Genomic DNA, 17923 nt, shown 5'->3' with positions numbered 1-17923 from the left:
TAAACCCACATATGAGGAAATCACTTAGCCTTAAAAACAACATTCATTTATGGCCTGTTTTGAAATATTGAGGTCTTCAGCGGACTAAAAGAACATGACGCTTGTTTTACAGTAAAATGTGTCATATGTAACTGACACAGGCCTGAGTCTTGAGGAAACATGAGCGGAAGCAGTAGCTGCCTGTGACAGTGCATCATCCAGCTGTTTGTTCTTAACAGTGTGAGAGGAAAGATACAGATGTTCTTGTTTTCCCAGCAGAGCAGACCGAACGCAATTCAAGCCTGCTCTGGTGTTTTTATCACTGCAGACTTGAGAGGAAGTATTACTCTTGTTTGTGATCTGCATGGGGCAGGAAAACAGTGACAGTGATGCAGCGGCCCAGAGAGGGCTCAGGTTTAATCCAACCCAAATAATCAGCGTCAGCCCTCCACTCTTTCCTCTGAATGCTGCCGTTTCAGGGCGGAGGAGGGAGGGAGGGAGGGCCGGGTTTTAACTCTCGCAATCACGTCATTCAACACAAAAACACGGGATAACCCCAAACGACCACGTGCGCGGTAGGAAAATCAGGTTTGACGTCAGTGTCCATATGAGGAGTGTCGGGCAGGCCAAATATGGTCGTTCCGCCTCTGACGTCGTTCCTTCTGTGGAATACAGGGCGGGGTCCCGGTGACACCGCCCCTCTCCCAGCTGTTATCAATGAACAAGTGAAACTGTGAATCTGAATCTGATTTTAACAGACCTGACGGACAATTCAACAAGTTCTCCTCTAGTGCTCTCAGATACACTCACAGTAGATTTAAAACCGTCTCCAGAAGTACTTTATTGACCTTTGGGTTTAAAATTATCACACACACAAAAAAAAAACACAAAAGCGAATTTATTTTTTGTATTCTTTGGTATTTTTTTGTTGTTAGGCGGGAAATTATTTATTACTTTTAGATAATTTTAGACACACTTTTCTCAGCCATGACTTCAAGCGTTGAGCCCCTGGAAATAACTGGCAATGAGCTGGTTCACATCCTCAGGACGCCCCGGGACCAGTACACCTCCGCCGGCTGCGTGGTGCTGGACTGCAGGCCTTTCCTCGACTTTTCGCTCGCGCACATCTGCGAGTCCCGAAACGTCTACTGGAACTCGATGCTGCGTCGCAGATCCAAGAGCTCGGTGGTGGCTCTGGAGTGGCTCATCCCGGACAAGTCGCTCCTTGCCCGGCTGCGGCGCGGGGAGTTCTCCCCTGTGGTGGTGGTGGACGAGAGCAGCCGCTCCGTGGCCGAGCTGAAGGCGGAGAGCGTGGCCCAGATGCTGATCAGCGCGCTGCACAACGAGGTCCAGACGCAGATCTGCTTCCTACAAGGTAACACGGCTCTCAGTCTATTTCCTCGCAGCAAAATATCTTATTTCAGGCCTTTTTAAAAGTTGAGTTTGTGAAGTTTTGGGTTTTTGTTTTTTTTTTTGTTTTTTTTGCTTTGTAAGGGAAAAAAATAGCAATAAATGTGTACTTTAGTTTACTAATATACTTTTCATTATTATTGGTGAGTGTATAAATGTCCATAATCAAACCTAAAGGATAAATCAACAGTTTAACTTGTAGCTTGATTTAAAAACTACATATTCTCATGTTTACCACATCATCATTGAGTCACACACAAGGCATTTTTTGAGGAGGACTTTGGTGAAAGCTTGTGGCTTGGCTAATGCTGTGTGACCTCCATTTAGGTGGATTTGAGGGATTTTCAGAGGCCTATCCAGATCTCTGCTACAACTCTGCCAGCAATCACCTCCCCGCAGTGGAACCAGAGCCAACAGCGACGGGTCGGACGACACCAGCATACGACCAGGTGAGACACCTTTTTTATTTGATTTAAGGGCCAGTAGACGAGTATGTAGCATGAAAACAAACTGCATGGTGATTGTTCTTGATTTTTAAACGCGGACTCTTGATCATGTGAATTGCAGGACGGTCCCGTGGAGCTGCTGCCCTTCCTGTTCTTGGGCAGTGCCATCCACTCCTCCCGCAGAGAGACCCTCGCAGCGGCGGGCATCACAGCTGTGCTCAACGTTTCCTCCACATGCCCCAACTTCTATGAGGGGGAGTTCGAGTACCTGCGGCTCACTGTGGAGGACAGTCTAGCAGCTGACATCAGAGCCTGCTTCTCCACTGCCATCAGCTTCATCGGTGAGTTTCTCGCCTAAACAATCCAGAAGTCTCAAGTCTGTGTTTACTTCTTTCATCCTCAGTGTTGTAATGAACTTAGTGGACCCGCCAAACACAGTGAATTTGTAGTTTCCTTTACACTCTCGGTGAAACGTTTAAATATCCCAACAATTTCCTCTAAGCAGCTTGTACACCATAATCCATTTTCTAGCCCAGACTTATGGATCAGCAGTGTGATTGACTGATTACAAAACAGCTAGATTATGCTGCACAAGCTGCATAAGAGAAATGTATTAACTGTCTCTTTCTTTCCGCTGTTTTTTGCCCCCTTTTAGCTTGTAAAAGAACCAACTTTGGTTGAATTTCCATTAGCATGCCAAACAATGGCCCATTTAATCTTCCTTCACTCTGCCAGTTTAAAGCTCTCCTCTATCTGTAATTTGTTCTCGTAAAACACTCACTGATGACAATGAAACTGATGTGAAATGGAGCGCGATAACCTGAACTCTCTTCCTCTTTCCGTCTTGTCTTTTTTCCGCTCCGCCTACAGACTCAGTGAAGCAGAGGGGAGGTCGGGTGCTGGTGCATTGCCAGGCAGGTATCTCCCGCTCCGCCACCATCTGTCTGGCCTACCTCATGCACACGCAGCGCGTCAAGCTAGATGAGGCCTTCGACTTTGTGAAGCAGCGGCGTCGCGTCATCTCCCCCAACCTGGCCTTCATGGGGCAGCTGCTGCAGTTTGAGACCGACGTTCTCTGTCAGGGATGAGGAGCCGGGCGCAGTCAGACTGGGCTTGTTTTGATTGATTCTCCTGCCTCTCGTCAGCGTTGTGGTGGACTCAGAGCATTATCAGGACTCATGCACTCTTTGTCAGGTTGAAGCTGGTACGATTCAGAAGTGTTTACTCTGCGCTTGTGCTGCTGGCGTGACATATCTGGCGGATGAGTTATTTTCAGGAGAAACTGTCAAATGGGATTCCGCTACAATATAAACCCCAACTGCTCTCACCACATCATGAACAGCTATGATCTATGATTCTGAGCCAGCGAGTCAGAACAGCTATGAGGTAATTCCCCTGACATTTTCTACTGGAGGGGAATCCTGCCTGCTTGTCTGGTTTCTGTGTGTTGTGTGTGTGTGTTGTGTGTGTGTGTGTGTGTGTGTGTGTGTGTGTGTGTGTGTGTGTGTGTGTGTGTGTGTGTGTTTTGAATTGTGTGCCTGATCTTTTGTAAGGGCTGTCTTATTTTCAGACTGAATGTCATTCCTTCCCTGTGACATGACAACACTGTGTTAACTACTTAAGGCAATACTGTGTGAATCTAAAGTTTTATTGTCTGATTTATAAGAATGCACTGACGGCAATTGGTGTCTAATTATTCTGTGTCCTGAGACGTGTTACACTTTGTACAGTCGAAGTGGAAGAAGCTGTTTTTATCATGTAAATAGTTTTTATTTTTATTTATTATTTCAACTTCTGTTATGACAGTGTTCACGTTACTACTGTCTGTTACTGCACTTTATACTTACAAGGTTTGGCTGATTCCTGCCGTTTTTCCACTAGAATAAAAACCTGCTGGAGAGCACACTGACCCCGTTTGCTCTTTTAAAATGTCCTCATTTCACACACGGTGGCACGCATTTCACCTCTTATATCCTATAAGATGCTCTTCACTGACTCTCAAGACCGAGACACTAATCTCAGACCCGTCACCTCTGAGGGTGCTGCAGTCTTTTCACAGGACACATTACAAATGCATAAGTTCGTGCACTGACCTTGCTGCGCTTGTTTCCCTCTTTCTTAACCAGAGGGTATTAAAACCTGCATTGCTGAGCATTTTGGAGGATTATCCGCAGAGAATGGGCTTTACAGTATGAAGTCCTTTTGACTTCATCAACAGCTGACATAAATTTCACATCCATTTACTCAGCCTGCAAAAACAAGTTTGGACATCTGTCACAAGGAATTTATTTTTAAAGCGTAACTTGCAGGTTACATTTCACCTAAATCCTCACACTTAACCTCGTCATTTCAAAAGTTAATGCGGCCTTTCATACTTTAATAAGACGTAAGGGCAAAAATTAAGAGGGAGAGTAGCAGTTCTGACTTGCCGTTTCATTATTAAGAACTGGAAGTGAAAATTTCTCACAAAAATGACTTAAGACACTGTAGTTTGGATATATTGTTTATATATATAAATATATATTTTAAATCAAATTTCTATCTATATTTCTACACGCTGATTTGGGTTCCCCAACCTGCAAGTTACACTTTATCAATGAAAGTAAATTTGCAAGAGAGCAGATGAGCCATAGGTCACAAGAATATCAAAGACGGTTAATTTACCTAATTTTATCAAGAGTGAAAGGTCTCTTTTCCCCAAAAAACATTCTCAAAAATTTGCAGTGAGTCACTGTCTTTGATCTGATATAATAATGTCTGGTATTCATAAGCAAATTGCAGCTAACTCTGAACCTCGGGCCAAGTAGGCAGACATGACAGATCTTCCACTGAGTGCATTAAAGACCAGCTGCCACCCCGTGATGACAATTATGCCACCCACACACTACGTCGGCCATACTTAAAATAATCCACTTCCTTTCACTTGCGAGTATCCATTGCTCAACACGCATGAAAGCGTCACTGCTACGCTTGACTTCTTCCTTCCGTTAGCCGTAGTTTTCCAGAGGGCAGAGAAATGCCCCTTGGACTTTTCAGGTTTGGGTTAATTAAGACTGCAAGTTCAACTGAAACTCAGAAAAATTACAGTAGTTCTGGTTTGTGTTCATTTAGACATAACCAGTCACTGTCAGTTCATATTATCTGAAGTACATGCTAACTCTAATACATTTAATGGATAGTTCCATCACGTCATTTCCCAGGGCAGGTTGAAGCCCTTCATCTGTGAAGGTCAAAGGTTTTTGCTCAGTGAAGTAAAGGCTTGATCTTCACTGTTATTCATTGATTTATGTGAACCATAATATGCAAAGATGTTCCTCTTTATTCCCCCCTGTGCATAAATCATTCATTCATTCAGACAGACAGACAAACAGACAAAGAAAGAAAGAAAGAAAAGAAAGAGTAAATCCAGCCCAGTCTGGCCTGTGATCCCTTCAGAAATGATTTGAGGCCCGCTGTCATATTTCACACATCTTTGAGTTGTCAGCAGTTCCATCAAACATACATGTAAAGAGTAGTTTGAGGCCAGAAGATGTCAAAATGTTCAACATGCCACAAAATAGAATAAATTAAAGAGACATTTAAAAGATTGAATCAAATTTACGTCACCAGATTTACTTTTGGAGGGACTCACTGGACTAAACAATTTAAATGTATCTTAGGACATTTTACTATTGTACAGCTAGTGGTTACAACATTAAAATGTAACACATACATTCATATATATATTCATAAATTCATATATTTATATATATTTTATATATAAATACATGTCTTTGTCATTAATACTTCCATTCTAGTTTTATTTTATTCTGTTTGATTATGATTTTCTCCTCTACTCAAGTACTCCTGTTTAACCAGGAAGTCACGTTGTGATCCAGGTGTTATTTACAAGTGAGTCTTGAGTAGATGATAAAATCAAACAGAATAAAATAAAACGAGAATGGAAGTATTAATTACAAAGAACTGTAACAATCAAATAAGAGACCACATTTTTTAAAAATCCCAGTAGTGCACATAGTTTTAAAAAGTCAGTCAAGTCACCAGCACGTGACTTGGAGCTCAGTTTGTGGGGAGACAGTGCGCTCTAGTGGCAGCGTTTGAAAATGACCAGACGTGAAGACGGTTCAGAAGTTTCCAGCAGATGACGCCAGCAGACTGGTTATTGACACCGGCACCCTTTTTATCACAGAGATAAATATGCACGCGCACACACACACACACACACACACACACACACACACACACACACACACACACACACTTCCCTAATACCTGATTGTTCATTAAGAAACATTTGAATGACTTCTGGTGTCGTTTCACTTGATCATGTATTTATCTTTGTGAGCAGACCGTTCCGCCTCCCTTCCATTTGAAAGTCTCTCTCATCTCCTCTGCTGAACGCAGGGTCCTCTCAGTCAGTCAGGCTCCTTAATCAAAGCAGACTCAGGCTGTTAGTCACGCTCCGTGTCCAGATTAAACCAGTGCCATGATCAATCATAATGCATGACGGTGTGGCAATGCCTCTCAATGCTGTGTGTGAGCGTGAGTGTGTGAGTGCATGTTGCCCGTACTGTATGTATTTAAAGGAGCGCACGGGAGGCGGGACGCTGCTGCAGGAGTTGATTCGCAGTGTTTTCCAAAAGCAGCTGAAGACTGAGACACTCCAGCAAGAAAATCCCAGTCGGAAGGGAAACTGCTAATAGACGATGTGAGCAATATGTGTGATACTGAATTACAATGTGATAATGTAACACACAAGCACTGGCCTGCAGGCACACACACACAGAGGCAGCAGTTGTCATCATTACAACTGCAGACGGGGAAATTACCGTATGGCCATCTGGGAGAGCTCCATGTGATTGATTGCAGGTTACGCACGCACACGCACGCACGCACACACACACACACACACACACACACACTCATAATGCTATACTGTACCTCTGAGGGTCTTGATTGACGCATACCTCTGGTGGAAGGGATTGCAAGAATTTGAACAGATGGGAAATGAGATCAAAACATTTTCTGACATATATTTTTGTCTTTTCTCTTTGTTTGTTTGTTTTTTTTTAACACTGAAAAAAGAAAACCACTCGAATAAGCAGCCAGAGAAGAGAAAACCTCAATTGTTTTGAACTTCTTGCAACTCAGCCGTGCAACCTGTTGCAAGGAGCCAGTCGCTGTTTGTATCTGCATCCAGTCTGCTCTGATTGGTCAGCTCAGACATACCCGAGCCAGCCCCGCTAACAACAGAGAAGCTGGGCTAAATCGATTCCTATGTGCCAAACTAGCCCGTCTAGTCTGACATGTGGACATAGTGTGATGTCACAAAGTCACAGAATCAAGGCGGGACAACATGTTTTTTGCAGGAAAACAAAATGTAAAATCACCACAATAAAAGTGTCACCCATTCCTTCCTCCTCATTAAAAATTCTGGAATGTTTGAATATAAAAATATTTCTCATTTCACAAGTTTAACTGCTGGGCACAAGATGTCTCCTACTTCACATTCTCAGTGTATGTACACTCACTGGAGGTTTCAAGTTGCTTCATCGCACTGGTGTCTGCAGAATATTGGATCAGGTTTTCTTCCGTACTGTTTGTGATGTCACAAATCACGCTCCCAGGCCGCCTCTTAAAATCTGATTTGCAGTGAGCAGCCATCCGGTGTCAAACTCTGCCCGTGCATTATTATGCACCGTGAAGCTCAAACATTCAACTGTAGGACAAAGAAGAAAACACAAATTTGCACCAAATGGAGACTTTAATAAACGCCACAAGTCAATGACAAACTCCTGAGATACCTAAAACTTAATCTGAAATCAAATTGTCCTCACTCTCCCTGTATGAAATTTAAACAGTCCTCACAATGGCAGAGGCACAGGAGCACACACACACACACAAACTGGAGGCCAATAACTCAAAAGAGGTCTAAATTGAAAGCATCCAAAGGGCAGCCACTGGGCTCAAATTGATTTGGACTTGAACCATAAGGGGGATAGTCTCCCTCCCAGCACTGCATAATGCTGACCTGCACTTATCTGCTGCTCATTTGGGGAAAACTGCCTTTAAAGACAAGTTTTCTTCACCTCTTCTTCGCTGTCTTAAATCTTACTCTGACGGGAGGAAACTTCAGGAATTGTTATGAATCAAAGGAGGCACTAACTTTTTCTTTACAGACTAGGTGCAAACTTTTCCCGCCTTGGATGTCAAGGCAAAGAATTACCGCGACCCCATGGCAAGAGAGTTTCCTCCAGGCCAGTGTGTTATTGCGCGTAGGTGTTCCACGTTTTGTATACGGCGCGCTCTTACACAACAGGCGCTTCAGAAGTGATGCGCCCGAGCGCCGGACGCCGTTTTGCATCTGGCTCTCCATAACCTTGGCACCGGTGACACACCCCTCTCCCCCAGAAATGCGTCTCCAGCGCGTTACTAAGCACGGTTCGCCCATGGAAACAGAGACACTTGATTGGAGTGCTCTCTCCCACTAAAAGCTTTATTCTCCTTTCCCTTTATATTCAGAATGTGTAGCGTGGAGAGAGAGAGAGAGAGAGAGAGAGAGAGAGAGAGAGAGAAAAAAATGTACAACCATTATTGGCTGCTGGCGTCGGGTCACACTATCACGCAGCGAGCCTTTTCCAATTGTAATTCCAGGGGCGGCTAACCGGGCTCGTCTCTCATTAAAGCAGCAAAGTGTGTGTGTGTGTGTGTGTGTGTGTGTGGTGGTTGGGGGGGATGCACTACAAAAAACACAAGTAAACAGGACCTCCACACCCCCACACACACCATTCATAAGATTGTGTGCGCGCAGTGTGTAGGCTGGTGGATATGATGTTTGTGTGCCTGCCTGAGTTTACATCACAGGGGCCACCCACTTGAATCCAAACACCACACAGGGGTAAACTCGGTAAAAAAAAAAAAAAAAAACAGCCAGCGTGACGTGGGTTTCGCTCGATAATTGAACAATCGGGGCACTTGATCTCAGGTAGAGGGAAACAAATGATGGAGGGAACGCCGGCGCTCTTCTTGAGGGAGGGAGCGTTGCAGGGTGCGTAATGCGGTGCGGTGTGTGTGTGTGTGTGTGTGTGTGTGTGTGTGTGTGTGTGTGTGTGTGTGTGTGTGTGTGTGTGATATGAGCGCAGGAAGCAGGGGGGACCTTTGACTCCTGCTCCCTCAACACACCCCCCCCCCCCCCTTTTTTTTTTTTTTTTCCCTGCAGCATTTATGCGCTGGCTGTAATCGCCCGTTTCTGTGCAGAACGGGCTTTTTCATATGCAAAATCCGAAGCCTCGTGAAATAAACGATTCATTGTTTGAGATAAAGAGCACGTGTGATTTCATGCATCAATAATTCATCCCTCTCCAGGTGATCTTTTCATTCAAACGGGGGCTTTCACTTCAGAAGATTATCCCAAAATGTGGATGTATTTATTTATTTATTTATTTATTTTGTTATTTGTGCAGGAAGAGTTGACGTGTTTCTCACGCATGTTCCAATGAATTGTACTGAGGACAAATTCCAGCTTTGCTTCAGAAATGTAGGTGTATTTCAGCCGTGACAGCCTCCAACGCTGGTCTTGTAACCATGTAGGATCGTCAGTGTCCTTGAGGAGCCTTCTCCACCTGGCTGCAGCAACAGTGGAGGTGGGGGACCAAAGTCTAAAGATGATGACAGAGCAGGAGGTTTGTGTAAATCGAAAAGCATTGATCAGCCATATGTGCTCTGCCACGTATTGCAGGAGGAGATCATCATCACCATCATCACCATGACTGAGGGGCTCTGAAAAGTGCACAGATCCCTGAAATGAAGCTGGTGTTTTCTGTAAGCAGATGGCACCAGCTCTTCCTCTCTCCTGCTCTCAGCTGGACACCTCAGCGTCAATTGACCGAAGCGGTGCCACCCAACAAACCATTTCTAATAGAACTGCGCTGGCGGGTAGATTTAATGCCAGAGGGAGAGGGAGGGAGAGGGAGGAGAAGAGGGAGGGAGGGAGGGGGCTACAGGGATAGAGAAAGTAAGGATCCCATTACGCCCACAGCTCCACAGTGACATCACCGGGTCTAAAAAGAAGCGCAAGCGGGAGATGGGAGGCACCCCGCTTAATAGATTTCGTCGGAAGGTCCTGTTCACAAGTGGAGCTGCTGCTGCGCCTCTGTGAGGCAACCTGTGATGTGCGCCGGCGGAGCGGCTGAATCATGGCATCCCGGTGAACTTCCGAGGAGACAGAACCTCAAAGGACAGAGAAACAACTCCTGAGACGCAAAGAAAAACCTGAAGCTGCTCTGCGGGGACATTTTCACTATCGGAGGAACGGTGCGCTTTCATTACATGTCGTGCTTCATGCGCAGCCGGAGAGCTTGAGGTTAACTTATAGTTTTCCGTTTTTTGTCGTTGTTATTTTGACCGGACACGCTGTCATTAATCAGACAACCCTCTGCGCGGAAACATCCATATATTTCGTTCGTAAATATGAACTTTATTTTACTTTATCCAAACCGTTCTGTGTCGGATGTTCGCGTCAGACTGCGAGCGTCTCCAAACGAGGACGCACGGAGAGCGCGCCAGTGTCGAGGTTATTCACTCTGATCCGATCCCTTCTATTCGATGCCGCCTCGCTGTAGACGACCATAGATTAGATTATTGTAAATTAAATCTCCCCCTTTTTGAGTCAGTAATCCTCTGAGGAAAAAAAGGATCAAACTCTGTGCGCTGTGAGTTCTTCGGGCTGTTTTGTTAGTCTGCAAAGGTTGATGCACAGCAGCCACTCAAATCCACTTTTTTTTCTTTTCTTTTGGGTGGGGGGATCAGTTCTGTTCTGTTCTTTCTTTTTCTTTTTTTTTCTTAATTGAAAAGCACTGATCCGTGTCTTGACGCGATGTCCAGGACTCCTTCGTGTGCTTAAAATGGACTTGGCAGAGTTGCCGTGGAGGATGCGAGGGAGCTAACGTTTGGAAACAACACAGAGACGAAACGAGAACAAGTGAGGTAAATATTATTCAAATCACAATTCATTACCTCATTATGTTTTTAATGTCAAAACGGCATATTATCGCGCGTAATGTTAGACAACCGTGCGTAATGTTAGAAAACCGTGAAACTAATTCTAAAAGCAGATTTTATTCAGTGACCATTCTCATTTTTAATCTATTAAGACTCCTGGAAAAGTAATCCCAGCATGGCCTCGGTTCCGGACAGCGGCTGCTCCATGGAGCTGAACGGCTGGAACAGCAGCGTTGGCGGCGCCGGAGCCTCCGTCCCCTGCAACCAGAGCATCCTCAGGCTCGCCCCGTACTCCCCCGAAGCCACGGCGGCCTTCGCCACCGCCATCACCCTCATGGTCGTCTTCACCATCGTGGGGAACATCATGGTCATCATCGCGGTCCTGACCAGCCGGTCACTCCGAGGTCCGCAGAACCTCTTCCTGGTGTCACTGGCAGCTGCAGACATTTTAGTGGCCACGCTCATCATCCCCTTCTCTCTGGCCAATGAACTGCTCGGCTACTGGTACTTCAAGTCTCTGTGGTGTGAGATCTACCTGGCGTTGGATGTGCTCTTCTGCACCTCCTCCATCGTGCACCTGTGCGCCATCTCTCTGGACCGCTACCTGTCCATCTCCAGGGTGACCTATGGGCGCCAGCGGACCCCCCAACGCATCAAAGCAGCTATTGTGGTGGTGTGGCTCATCTCTGCCATCATCTCCTTCCCCCCCCTGCTCTCGCTGAACAAGAGCGAGGCAGGGGACCAGGCTAATGAGAGAGGACCTCAGTGCCAGCTGAACGATGAGCGCTGGTACATCCTTTACTCCACCATCGGCTCTTTCTTTGCCCCGTGCCTCATCATGTTCCTGGTCTACATTAGAATCTACCAAATTGCCAAGCAGAGGACTCGGTGCCCGCCAGGGGAGCCCAGGAAGGACGGGGTCGGCTGTGCTACACCCAGTCAGCCGGGCAGACACGCGCAAGCCAACGGGAAGGATGATGAAGACAGCACACCGCCCTCATCAAACAAAACCTCCAAAGCCAGACCCCCGACCCTCGCCATTACCCCCTCTCCATCCCTCGGAGAGTCCCAAAACTCCCAGAATCCCACCTCCAATAATCTCCTGCAACCTCCATCCTCCTCTCCAGCCATGACCCCTGTCACAGCCTCCCTCGAGACCTCTCCCCACGGCCCCTCCACCCCCTCCTCTGTGCCTCCCCCTGCCAAGACTAAAGAGGAGAAGAAGAAGAAAGGCAAGTTCCTGCGAGGGAAAAAGGCTGACAATAACAATGGTGACAGCTCAAGCACAGAGAGCGATATGGAGCACAGCCACGGAGGCCGAGGCAGCGCCAGCATGCCAGGGTCCCCTGCAGGAGGTGGGGTCCACTCCCCGGCCTCGGTCAAGCGCTACCGAGACATGATCGCTTCCTCAAAGGGTTCCCGGCTGGTGCCAGGGAGGAAGTCAAAAACAGATAAAGACCCCGGAGCGGCGAGGCGCAAAGCGATGGTCAACAGGGAGAAACGTTTCACTTTTGTCCTGGCCGTGGTCATCGGCGTCTTCATGGTGTGCTGGTTCCCTTTCTTCTTCTCCTACTCACTGCAGGCCGTGTGCCCAGAAACATGTGCCATCCCTGATCCACTCTTCACCTTTTTCTTCTGGATCGGTTACTGCAACTCCTCACTCAACCCGGTCATATACACCATATTCAACAAAGACTTCAGAAAGGCCTTCAAAAAGATTCTGTGCAGAGGCACCAAGGGCACTTTCTTTTAGCATACAGTCCCGATCAATAGGACATGGACACAAAAGATGGCTATTTATGAGGCAAAGAGAAAAAGAATCATTTCCATTTTTCAGAACACTCAAAGGGCTGTTTTGAATACGCGTTAAACTGTGTAAATTCCCACCATATATAAAAAAAAAAAAAAAAAAATCAGAACTGAGAGATGCTCTTTTTACAGCTACAGTGTGCGCAAACCGCCGACCTGGGACTGTGAAATCCTAGTGTGCAGCTGATACAGAAAATCTTATAGGGTGCGGCGTGAAAACAGGACATGGAATAGAGGCAGACGCTAAGCGGCTTAGCAGTGATAAGATTTTAGGTTGAACATTTATTATCTCCAGATCACATCGAATAATGGATGATGCTGAGACAGTGTGGCAGCAGAATCAGAGAAGAAATGTACACACACACGCTCAGCCCTTAAAACTGACAGAAGGTCTTGAGTAAAGCAGGAAAACTGAACACTGAACAGAGAAAGAAAATCTCTAATGTATAATATATAAGGTTTAGTAGTTATTAAAGACTCCAGGACGAATGGGGGAAATAAACAGGTAGGGAGAAGGAGAAGTGGCCTTAGATTGCTGTGAGCCTGGGGCCATTCATTTATCAATACAGAGCACAAGGAGCACACACGGTTAGAGGTGGTTTCTTACGTCTGCAGTCTTAATTTGCCCAGCTGCGGGGCAAACATGTGTTCCTTGATTTTTATCTGAAAGCCCAACAACAAGAGAAGGATTCTGACAATCTGAAATAGTGATAGCAACAGACAAGGGCGCCCTTTCAAAGCCGAACTCGTGGACTTTTATGTGGAAAGCCCTCATGTCAGACACCCTGCTCTCGGCTCAGTGTGGGTCACAATGGACACTCAGGTTGTTTGTAACGACACTCTCGGCTTTCACCTTCCATGAAACACAGAACAAGTGTGGTGGATTTTTGGATCACGTGTGTTATTGAGATTTAAAAAAAAAAAAAAAAAAAAAAAAAGACAGTGTGAGCCCCCTCCCCTGCCCTCCCTCCCCCCTTCCCTCCTCTCCCTCTTTTTCTGCCTTTTCCCACCAACGGACTGCAACCCCCCCCTCTAATGAATCTAATGAACTGCCTCAGTGTTTGGACACTTGAGCAACAATCAGAACTGTTTTTAACCCCTGGAAAAGCGCTTCCGAGGGTATCTCATGGGAGGTGTACATGTTGAAGACTGAAAAAAAAACCCAAAAAAACTAGGTTCTTACCATTCATCATGTGAACATCACTTTGCAGAAACCCTGTGGCTGCAGTATGTGCACGAACAATGAACAATGCTGTGTTAACCCTGACGACCACCTCCTCACCAACTCCTCTGGCCCGTCATCTGCGGCGGACCGCTACGTGGCACTTTCGTTTGTCACGAAGAGGCCGAGGCTCCGTCAGTCTCCTCAACGACAACACAAAAAAAAAAAAGAGAAAGAAAAAAAAAAACAGATGAAGACAAAACAAAAATGTGTCTGTTACTGTGAACAGCACACAGGCTTATTGACTCCATGGGACAAGGGCTGTCAGCAGCAACACTTCAATTTACTAATTGTCTAATTCTGCTGACCAGTGTGAGTGTGTGTGTGCATGTGTGTGTGAGTGTTGACCTCTATTTTTTTTCTGTAGAAAGTGTCAGTGCCTGCTCTGGCTGCTATGTGCTACAGATCTACTGTAATACCGATACAAACAGAGACCAGACTTCCTGGTGCAGGCATCACTCTGCTGTCTGTCATGTGAATGTTTCTACTTGATGGAAAGTAATATATATATATATATATATATATATATATATATATATATATATATATATATATATATATATATATATATATATATATATATATATATATATATATATATAATTTATATAATTTGCCATGATGAGAAAGTCTTATTGAACTGAAAGTCTAGTGTTTTTCAGCGATGTTTGAGTATATTAGTGAGCACCCTCAAGGGACCAAAGAGCCTTATAGGACACCAGCCCGACTCAGTGATATCTGGCTCTGTGTTGCTTCAATGAAGACTGATGATTGAGAACACTGTATTATTTATTTCAAACTATTTTGTGTATTCCGTCTGTTACCTATTTATTGTTCAGTTACTGTGCTTTTATCCTGAAAGTCAAGCAAAGTGGGACCGAACAAAGAGCGAGAACACTGTACAGATTTTTAATATCTTGAATAAGAGCAGCTCGTGCCGAGGTAGAGCTATATTTAAGCTTGGGGGGGGGGGGGGGGTATTTGTGTTGGAGGACCATGAAATTTGAGTTATGTGCATAATGCAGAACGTACAATGCAACATTTGTCATCACTGTTTCATGTAGTAACAGTATGGTAAAAATGTCCAGTCAGAGATACAATCACACTGATGGATGCAGAATTCATCGAGTACACTGCAGCAGGAAAAGCTCTCTTCAGCGGTCAAACTTTTTCCTGAAAAAGCAATCGATCATGAAAATGTCAATAGCACCCAAAGGCAGTTTCAGATGGATGACTTGCAGGCTTGATGCAGAACGTTAAAGGCTACAATCCATACCACATGCAGCTGCTTGGAGAATCAAATAACACAACAAAAAAATGAAATGACTGGGAGTAAGAGCTCCATGCACTCCTGCAACTGCTCCCAGTCCTCATCTGATTTTTTCGTTTTTTTTTTGTCTCCAGAAAAACAAACAGCGAGAGCAACGTAATTATAACAGAAATAGCCACAGAGGATGTGGACTCATGTCTGTTTCCAATAAATATGAGTTGCACTGCTGCTCAAATCCCCCAACCATGGCTTTATGTGGTGAGACTGCTGCTTTGTTTTGTTTTCAAAAAAGTATGAATCGTGGCTTAAAGGTGACGGACGCTAACTCTGCCTCTCGATCGCCATCTTTCCCCCTGAAACCACCTGTATTCTTTCTTCTCCTGCTGTTTGGACCAGACTGCATGGTCTGAGCTTTAAAATCTTCTATCCCCCCCACACACACCACCCATCTGTCATCATCCCTCTCCAGTTTTGGAAATAAAGCTACTTGCAAAAGCACAAGTCATTTCCAGGTTTGATTTATTTCATATATTTCCATGTGAAACAACATCAGGGATGAGGTAGAAAAATGCCATTTCCGGGGAGAGAATTGACAACATTTCTCAAAAGTGAGAGTTTTTTAACAGAATGATGCTTCATTCATTTTTAAAACACGAGTGCAATCTGATGCAATTTCCAGCCAATATTAACCAACTCTGAATGGCAGCACAAACTTCAGGAAATAGTCAATAACGTTGTGGGCTGATGCCTGTTTCGGAAATATGGCCGATCACGGACGGGACATGAGAAGTAGGCCGCAGCAGAGGCAGCATAATGTCGCCTACTGCCAACAAACACAGGAGCAGTCTATAAGGAATTAGAGCACAGCGCCAAATATCACATATGCGCGCACACACACATCTTGCACCAAGTGTCACATACTGTATTCAAGTCATGAAACATGCTCAGGGCACACACATACTCACACAGTTGTTGTGACAGCTTGTTATATTTGAGGTCAGCGGGCCCACAGTGAATTGTAATTGATTTATGCTGATGGGCAGTTTGGGGATTTCTGAGCGCCGAATCAAGCCTCTCTGTCCTGTTTTTTCCCCTTCACGCACACACACACACACACTCTAACTCAGAGGAGATGCACTGGCGAAGTGATGCCACACGTTTACGTCCTCGCTGTTTAATTTCCATATTCATGGCTAAGATGTGATTTGAGGTGCACGAGGAGGTGAAGAGATAACTTATCATAGCCAGGCGGCGGGATCCTTGAGGTGTTAGTTTACGGTGTTGTATATTCATACAGACACAGTGTCCCTCAGCTCCTTACTCTCTCGCCTCAGCTGGAATATAAAGCAGGGCAGCAGTGGACCCTGCAGAGAGAGGATGGAGAACGTCCCACCAACATGAAACACAACACACTCATTAGCTCCTTATTCACACAACATAGTAGCCTTGGGAAACACATAGACAACATGAGCTCCCATACAAGGTGGGGTGTGACCAGAGACACACACACACACACACACACACACACACACACACACACACACACACACACACACACACACACACACACACACACACACACACACACAAACAAACAAAGGCAGACACACATTAACTTTCATTTTCAAATTTATGATGGATGTAGCTTTCCCACCGTATGAATATGTATGTGTTCGGAGGGCGTCCCAGCGCTGAGCATTTTCCATTTCCAATCTCCCTCACGTTATAACGCCAGATAGATTTCTTCACTCTGTAATTTGGCTGTTGAAAACACCCAAGAGGCAAGATGAAAAACGAGGGACGGCGCACACACAGGCTCTCTCTCTGTCGAAGGTGGAGGCACTGGAATGCTCTTTGTGCAGTCTGTGATAAAAACGACATTTTTAGAGGGCACAGGCAATTATGATTAGAATCACTTTAGGAGTCTGTTTAACAGAGTGGTACTCAATACTTGAGTGTGTGTGTGTGTGTGTGTGTGTGTGTGTGTGTGTGTGTGTGTGTGTGTGTGTGTGTGTGTGTGTGTGTGTGTGTGTGTGTGTGTGTGTGTGTGTGTGTGTGTGTGTGTGTGTGTGTCTGCGCGCATGCTCTTGCACTTCTATCTTTAGGAGGACCAAATTGAGAGGTTTAGACCTTGGCAATGGGAGCATTTGCGGGAAAATGAGGACATCTTCTTCACAGACTTGATTAAAGGGGTTAGCTTCTGGCTTAGAGATGTTTTGTAGTTGTTTAGTGTTTATTCGGAGCCTCATTAGCTGTTTCCTCAGCAACATCTTCTTTTACCGAGGGCAAAAAAGTACTCAAAGTAAGACAAGTTTACAGTTTCCAGAGGAGTTTAATGTAGCATACTTATTTTAGCATACACTTTTTTTTTGGAGTGAATCATTTCTTTTACCAGTGATGGAGTGTAATTAAATACATTCAATCAAGTACAGTACTGTGCTTCAGTACTGTTTTGAGGCACACTATTTACATTTTCTGTGGCTCACTCCACTAGATGTTGGAAGCAAATATTGTACTTTTATTCCACTACATTAATTTAAAATCTTCAGTCACTAGTTACTTTGGAGATTGTATTCTATATCAGTGTAATCTACTTTTGCTTAAGTATGTTTGATATCTTACTTCAGCACTATGCATATTGCTGACAATTAGTGGATGCTTTTATCCAAAGCGACTCACAGTAATTCACACACTGATGGCGGTGGCTGCCATGCAAGATGCCGACCAGCACATCAGGAGCAGTTTGGGGTTCAGTATCTTGCCCAAGGACACTTCAACATGCAGACC

At 45.1% G+C, this 17923-nt stretch overlaps 2 protein-coding genes across 2 annotated transcripts; both read left to right on the top strand.

The window, feature by feature from the left end:
* The first annotated feature begins 712 nt into the window (after positions 1-712).
* On the top strand, positions 713-3744 carry dusp2 (dual specificity phosphatase 2). Its single transcript, XM_037097499.1, has 4 exons — positions 713-1354; positions 1717-1838; positions 1957-2176; positions 2706-3744. The coding sequence occupies exons 1-4, from the start codon at positions 967-969 to the stop codon at positions 2921-2923; spliced, it is 948 nt and encodes a 315-aa protein (XP_036953394.1). The 5' UTR covers positions 713-966; the 3' UTR covers positions 2924-3744.
* A 6135-nt stretch (positions 3745-9879) lies between these two features.
* On the top strand, positions 9880-14358 carry adra2b (adrenoceptor alpha 2B). Its single transcript, XM_037096964.1, has 2 exons — positions 9880-10820; positions 10988-14358. Exon 2 carries the CDS (start codon positions 11011-11013, stop codon positions 12586-12588), a length of 1578 nt encoding a protein of 525 aa, XP_036952859.1. The 5' UTR covers positions 9880-10820; positions 10988-11010; the 3' UTR covers positions 12589-14358.
* Positions 14359-17923: the final 3565 nt, after the last annotated feature.

This window comes from Acanthopagrus latus, chromosome 5, assembly GCF_904848185.1.
Source record: "Acanthopagrus latus isolate v.2019 chromosome 5, fAcaLat1.1, whole genome shotgun sequence".
NCBI lineage: Eukaryota > Metazoa > Chordata > Actinopteri > Spariformes > Sparidae > Acanthopagrus > Acanthopagrus latus.
The sequence above is the reverse complement of the archived record's forward strand: the minus strand, read 5'-3'. Positions and strand labels throughout refer to the sequence as shown.

Coding starts and splice junctions, on each gene's coding strand:
- dusp2 (XM_037097499.1), top strand. CDS start 967: ATGACTTCAAGCGTTGAGCCCCTGGAAATAACTGGCAATGAGCTGGTT. Junction 1,355..1,716: donor GCAGATCTGCTTCCTACAAG/GTAACACGGCTC, acceptor ACCTCCATTTAG/GTGGATTTGAGGGATTTTCA. Junction 1,839..1,956: donor CGACACCAGCATACGACCAG/GTGAGACACCTT, acceptor TGTGAATTGCAG/GACGGTCCCGTGGAGCTGCT.
- adra2b (XM_037096964.1), top strand. CDS start 11,011: ATGGCCTCGGTTCCGGACAGCGGCTGCTCCATGGAGCTGAACGGCTGG.